A 7754-nucleotide genomic window follows, 5' to 3' on the forward strand; every position below is an offset into this window, starting at 1 on the left:
TTCATACCAAGATAAACCCACATGCAAATAATCACCTAAACCCTCAACAGAGAAGAGGCCTATCCTGCCCAAAATCTAAACAAGCATTTCAACGCAAAAGAAATCAATAGTTCAAAGGGGAGAAGGATACTTACTCAAGGAAGGAGTTGTGGGAGTGGCAAGATTTGCGGCGGTATAACCGTAGTAGGATCTCTGACACGATGATGAAGTCTAGCCTGAAATTCATACGACCACACAAGTAGTTTGTCAATCTTTAATTGAATATTCAGTAGCCTCGATGGATTTAGACGGTTCATTGTCAAGTCTATTAGTAATGCTCCTGGTTTTTCTCTCGCTCGAACTCAAAGAGAAGACTAAGGCAATCGTCGAAAGGATTGGACATTCACTAGGGGAAAAGTTTGGGATTTTCTCTCTTGAAAAATTTAAACTCAAACTACAAAATAAGCCTATTTATAAGTGGTGAAATTTTTTTTCTTCACCCTATTTATAAGTGAGAGATTTTCATCCGTTTACTTTCACGATCAACGGCTCAAATGGTGTCTCAAAAAACACAAAAGTGATCTAACGGCTGGAGAGCGAAAGGGTCATCATTTAATGCATATAATTGGTACTAATTCGTTTCTAATCATAACGTTCACCTTGATGCCAGTGCTAACATAAATTAATTGTCAGCACATTACCCCAAGCGCCACACACGTTTCCAATGCTCATGAAGTTCACGGACCAAGAAGTCAATGTCGCGTGTACTACGTCAGCTATAACCCAAAGGTCCCTAGTCATCAACAACCAAGAACTATAGAAGACGAAAAGGTCATTCCTTTTTTGAATTATCCATGTGTCCATGACAATTTGGAGAGAAGATTTCAAGCCTCTGCCACTCTCAAGTCTCGAAAGCTTGGGGGATAAATTTTATTTGCATTTTTGGAAGGGTGACACGTGGCGTTCCCAATTGTAAGAATAATCTGATAAGGTCTGGCCAAAAGCCCTACCACCAGAGGAGGCCCAACCCACATGGAAGGATGGGCCCAGGTCCATCCTAGGCCCAAAGGATGCACTTTTGAGATAGGAGTTATCCGGATTCGGAAAGGCATCCTACCTTCCTGAGAAGAAGTGATTGAAGCCCTCCGGATGTGCATTTGGGATACATCTAAAGAGAGCATTCTAAGAGGTGCCGCCTCAAAGGTCTAGTACAAGATGACATGGCTGCCCTCTAACACCAAATCCCATAAGATTTGGGGTTTGTCCCTGTGTCAGAGCCTAAGAGTGCGCACACCACCAAAAGGAAACCACCCTTTTGTCCAACAACATGATTCTGACACAACATTACATATAAACAAACCATGCAGGACATCTGTCAAGGATCACCTGTTCCCCAGACATACAGAACGCCTCTGCCCCACGAGTTGGGCTTCAACTAGTGGGCCCATAGTCATGTATTACATGTATTTACCCCATTAGTGGGCCAAGTTTACATGAAAACCCTAACGGATCACAAATAAACCCGAACCTAATTCCTAGCCTATAAATACCACATTATACCTTCATGCAAATGATGGAGAAATCATTTCAAAAATATTATAGTAAGAAGCTAGGGTTCTTGAGCTTGTAAAACCCCATTGTAGTACATAAAGGCCATTCGGCCAAATACAATTGACTCATAGACTAGGATTCATTAATAACTGAACCATGTAAAAATCTCAATCTTTATTCTCTATTAATTTATATAATCTCGCAACTCTTATTTTAATCGGGTTTTAAAAATCTCGATAAATACAATCTAATTCGCATATGTGTAGATTGATCAATCGGTTATTTTGGATTGTTTACTTTTTAATATTGAATTATTTAATATTAATTAAAGTATATTTTTTTTTCACATAACTAACAATTGAATCAAACATATGTTTAATTTTATTTTAGATTATATTTTTCTTATAAATAATAATAAAATTTAAGTTTGACCTCTTAAGTGTTGAAATTTTTGTATCATATGTATTAAATTTTTAAATTATTTTTTTATATTAAAATATTAATTGTATATATAATATTTTTTTTTAAATATATATTCGATTGGATCGATTATTTTTATATGTCAATTAACATCTAATACGTCAAAGTACGGATCTTAGATTTTTCAATTCAAGTGCTGATTGGCGTGAATTAGATCATACAAGTTGAATTAAATTGGAGTATGAACACCGTTGTACATTTGTATACACTTAAACAGTCTACTTTAACACTTAACTGAACTTTTTCAACGAAAAAATAAAAATTTAATTTCTAAGATTAAGTGTCCCTTATTCTAAAAGTCAAAACATCTAAATAAGACGAGGCGATAAACATCTAAATTGCTATTATTCTACAGAAAATTAGTACAATCTCAAGAAAGCATTGGATATTAGCAACAAAACTAAGGAGTTCTTTTTTTCTTTTTTTGGGTGTAATATTTGATACATTTTTTTTGTCCACATGGGATTTCATAACAAAAATGAAGACAACCTAAGCTAGTACAAAGAGAAAATAATAATGATGATGATAATAATAATAAAGTGTAATTTGTTGGCCAAAGACATATATGGAGTTTAGCACCATAACATTTTGACTGATGATGAGTCTGTCTTAGAGAGAGAGAGAGCGAGAGAAGAAGTGACGTTGCAGATGTGATGTACGGATTTGATGGAGAAAATCAAAGTCGGTGATGGTGAGGGAGAGGGTGGTGATGAGGTGGTGGCGCCCCCACCGTGGAGTTGAGTAGCGGAGGGGCTGCAGCACTAGGTGGAGGAAGGCACTGGTAACACTTGGTGAATAGGCCAAATGTGTCAATTTGGTGTATGAAGTTTGTCATGCTCGCCCACCCACCGAATCCAAACCCAACCACTAGGACCCACCCAACAATGAAGGCGTTGATCGTGTACGCTCCTGCCCATCCTCCAAAATATTTGGACGGCTGCTCCACCGCGTTCTGCAATCAATCACAGCCGTTAAAATTAAATCCAATATACATAAAGCTAGGCGTACGACAAGAATGAGGGATAAGCATTGTCATTTTGTATGTACGTGAAGAGAGTTCAATATAGTACTCCTCTGGTGCACCAGAGAATCAAATACGAACTGATATTCTGGCTCTTTGATGCACAGCACAAATCTCGTGCTTTTCAGCACTGTGTATGGATTTTTTTTTTTTTTTTAAACATGAAGAGATATTTTATACAATAAAAAAATAATCAAACTTTTATCATTAAATTCACAAAAGCTATAGGGACACACTCACGCTCATTTATCTTTTGTTATTTTAAAAATAAAGTGCGGTCATCAATCATCATTTGTGTTTAATTTTACATCTAACATTTGTTATTTTTAAAATGGTGTGGTCTGCTAGACTGTGACCACACGTTACCTCTATGCTCCTACAATTACTAGTTAATTTTCCTTAATTTTTATTTTTTTTTTTTGATGTTCCTTAATTAATAATATATATTTATTTGTTTATAACACTGTCAAGTATCAAGTTCAGTCAAACTTTTGACCAAAATATTATTCATTGTCACGTTATGTTTTTGGCAAAAGAGCTTTTTTGAGGATGTGTCTTACGTGGTGTGAAATTCTATTTTTGGGTGTAGTGTTGTTGCTGTAATAATAAATTATTCTTTTTTTAAAAAAAAAAAAAAGAAAAATAGTTAATAAAAAGTTACCTCTCTGGATGCAGGGGATCGAAAGGTGAAGGCGTGAGCAAGAGCAGGGATGATGTAGACGGTGAAGCTAACGAGAAGTGATCCAACGGTGGAATTGATGGGGCCGAAGAAAGGGAAGATTATGGCCAAGAACCAGATGGGGATCACCACAGGCAATCTCGCCGCTGCACGCTTACACAGGCTCTTGCACTCGTGCATTCCTATTGCTTTCTCCCACACAAAGTACAGTGGTGTGCATGCAAATCCAAATGTAATAAACTGCATTCATACCCAAGCCAATAATTTATCCATATTATTAGTATTCTTTCATTTTCAATGCATCTAATTAATGTGTTAATTTATGTAATAATGTATGTACCTGGTGGATGAGCATTAATGTGACAGCCATGTCTCTGAAAGGGGTTTTTGGGAGAAGGGCGAAAGCGTTGGAGTGATTAAGAAGCATGTCTCCAAATGCCCAATAGACTGCTGATGCGGATGGAAGTGTCAGTGTCAGCACATACAGGGTAGCCACTAAATAAATTGACTTGAACTTCTGAGGCTTCCACATGGCGTGCATAATTTCCCTGTTGTTTCAACCAAAATTAATTTACTCATTAATTCTACTGTATTATGCATAATACTATGGTCAAACACTCTTGAGGTTGAATACGAAATGTGGGAGATGGGATTGGCTCATGATCATAATAATTATTATTGTTATTTTTTTCCCCTGTAAAAAGGGAATATTGTAATTATTGGAGGACCTTCGAATATAAAAACATGATTCCTTTTGGTGTTTTCTCATGATAAAAGCAAAAGCAAATTAAGAGAAAAGAGTTTTAGCTTTTCCAAATTATACAAAAAAAAAAAAAAAAAACAGTTGTTTCGCCATGAAAAAAGAAACGAAAAGGACATGTTGCCAGCCACGCTTAAAAAATAAAAAAAGAATATTTGTCCATGTTTTTAACTTTATTTTCTTGATTAAAGATTGGTAATTAGATCTTATAGTCAGGTCTTGTCTAAAAAAAGAAGGTTTAGTCACTTTCAATATGACGTTTAGACCACGTTTTATGCTCAAAACCAAACCCTTTTCTAGGAACGATACATAAGAGCATATATGAATGAAAACATATGGGAAAAAAAATTGAACATAACGATAAAGACATTATATTATCAATTTATGCTTGTCTTACACAGTGACGGCATGTCCCCCAAACGTATAGAGAATGTTTGTGGCCCCAGTAAAATATAGCACCAACTTAGTTGGACCAGAGTGCTTAACTCCTTCAATCTATATTATGATCACACAAACAACACATAATAAATTGCCAAACTTAATTTAATTATTAACATAATAATAAAACTAAACTTATATACCAACAATGAATTTGTATTATTACCTGGCCGTGGAGTAGGGAAGCTATGGTGAGGTACCAAGCAGTGTACGTGGTCATTAAGAGGCCTAAGAATGACCAGATTCTGTAGTTGTGAAAAGAAGGAATAAAAACTGTGGTGGCACAACATGCTCCGAATATGTATGTCCAAGTTCTCTTGTCCAAATTGTCATTTATGTAATATATGTTACTGTGAAAATAAAAATTAAAAATTAAAAGATACCCCAGTTAAAAAACATAAAGTAACTATATACGAATTCTTTATTATTAATGTTATATAAAAATGTAAGGATAAGAGTTAAAGTTAGAGGGTCAGAGAGATGTGTAAGAAGAAAGAACCTTGCACAAGCTATGAGTTGAATGACAGATCCAAACAGAAGAAAGGTACAGTTAAATGCCAAACCCACGTTCCTCCAATGCTTCCCAAGGAGACCATCAAGAACTTCAAACCACTACATGATAAAAACAGAGAGGAGAGATACAGATACTCATGTGAGATTTGGACTAAACTAATGTAAATATATTAAAATTAATTCATATATAGATTTGTTTTTGTCAAAATAATAATAATAATAATTTACCTGAATGACATGGTTTCTGAAATCAACTTTCTCCCTTTCTTTTCTTGTTCTATATTCAACATAGAGTATGCTAATGAGATAAGCTGTCCAACTCCCCAATAAGCCATAAAAGAGTTGAAATAATATTCCTGATAACATTCCCAGCTGGGAAAATGAGTATGGCAATGTAAGCAGAACTTGAGCAACCTGTTAAAAAAGAAAGATCATCTTAATCAACTGGTAGAAACTAGACAATAAGGGTGGTATTATTTATTGCATATGGTATTGAAAAGATGGTAAATTTAAGAATAATATAAACCTGGTTTGAGGCACAGCTAAACCAAGCATCATAAACAGAGCCACCATGCCAAAAGAAATTGGAGAGCCTTGTTTTGACATCTTTAGCCTTTCCTTCAGTCTCCATCTCTACATAATTTCCTACTATCACTGTCTCAACCACCTTATCAGTGGCCATTTTTCACTATCTAGCTTATATGGCTTAGCTTAGCCTAACTCTAGTAGTAAATAGTAATGGTGAACAAGTGTAAGAAAGATGTTTGGAAATGAAAATGATGAAGATGAAGATGAGGAGATATATAGTGGTGTGTGTGTGTAGATATACCGTATTATATATACACACATTCACAAGACACAATAGGTTTCTCGAAGGTTGGGAAGGCTGTGTTTGAAAGGTATTATAGAGAGGGGGTTTTGGGAAACGAGAAAAATCTGCTTTCTGGTGGCTTTACACGAAATCCTCTTCTTTTGGGGCCTTTTTTGTAATTAACATTTTGTTCTTTACCTCATTTTCTCACTCATCATTTTAATTATAGTTAGTATATATAAATAATAAAAAGCAGTGCTTCAAATCAAATAATTAATATTAATTAATAAAATTATATTATTAGTGTACAAAATAAAATAATATTTTTTTCAACTAATTGTTTATTTATTGAGCGTGAGTGGCCTGTCTGCACGAGTGGGTTTGCTCCCTACAATATTTTCTTTAATTAATTATAATATTGTAGAATGAACATATATTGAGAAGTATTAATAGATGTAATCTTCATTCTCTTCTAAACAAGAATTAACAAGAATTTCAAGATAAAAATTCGATTACATGACTTCTGATATAATTAAATTATTGAAATAAACTATGTGCAGGAGATTTTTTTTGAGCATCTCCTGCTTTAATACTTGATAACATCAATATATTTTTGAAATCTTTTAATAGATAGTTAGTATTAAAATAAAAAAAATGTTAAAACAACTTGAATAGAAATACTATAAAGAATACTTAGTGACAAGCTAAATTGGGGGAATAAGAAAAATTCTTATTTAATATATGTTAGACATTTTATATAAAATATGAAGCATGTATGATTATGAAAAACACAATAAATTGAATATATATGCATTATGAATAAAGGATTAAAATACCTCTACCATTATTTGATTATGTATAAAATGTCGAATAAATCGAACATACATGCATTATGAACAAATGATCGAAATATCTCTAACAATTAATTTTTAAGAGTTTCAATCACACACGAGCTTTGGATCTACAAAAGAAAAGAAAACTCATTAGTGTAGGTAATTGGGTTTTCAAGCTTTCTCTACTCTCTTTAGATAGATTTACTATGTTTCACAGAATAACAGTGAGTTCGAAGACCGAGACTTTATATTTATACATGTGAGATTTTCCATTAAAGTCTCTTTCATAATTAATTATCAGAATATTTTGACAGTCAATTAAAAAATTAAATTAGAAAAGGAGTTAATTAGTGAATAAAAAACTTACCATTTATAAAATATCTATATTTATTAAATTATTGATTTGAAATCAAATGTAATGAATATGAAATACCTATACACCCAAAAAATTAAGGGAAATTACTCCATATACTGTTTTTTTAACTTTTCTTTTTTCAAATTTACGGTTTAGATTTCTAAAGTGGTTGCAACGCTAGTTGTAATAGTAGTTTCTATACGATTTTTTGTTGCAATTTAAGTTGCAGCGCTAGTTGCTAGGGGTTTCTATGTAGAATTCCGTAAAAATGCGAAAAAAAAAACTATTTTGAAGTGTAAAAATGAAAAAACTCCAAATATTAATTATATAATTT

The 7754-nt window shown here is 33.5% G+C and overlaps 1 protein-coding gene across 1 annotated transcript; it reads right to left on the reverse strand.

Moving 5' to 3' along the window:
- Positions 1-2336: 2336 nt before the first annotated feature.
- Positions 2337-6442, reverse strand: LOC133033214 (auxin transporter-like protein 2). Its single transcript, XM_061107876.1, has 8 exons — positions 5948-6442; positions 5650-5835; positions 5408-5520; positions 5075-5258; positions 4868-4965; positions 4051-4258; positions 3693-3950; positions 2337-2962 (listed from the first exon to the last, which is right to left on the reverse strand). Exons 1-8 carry the CDS (start codon positions 6101-6103, stop codon positions 2687-2689), a joined length of 1479 nt encoding a protein of 492 aa, XP_060963859.1. The 5' UTR covers positions 6104-6442; the 3' UTR covers positions 2337-2686.
- Positions 6443-7754: the final 1312 nt, after the last annotated feature.

Source organism: Cannabis sativa, unplaced genomic scaffold, assembly GCF_029168945.1.
Source record: "Cannabis sativa cultivar Pink pepper isolate KNU-18-1 unplaced genomic scaffold, ASM2916894v1 Contig3, whole genome shotgun sequence".
In the NCBI taxonomy this organism is placed as follows: domain Eukaryota; kingdom Viridiplantae; phylum Streptophyta; class Magnoliopsida; order Rosales; family Cannabaceae; genus Cannabis; species Cannabis sativa.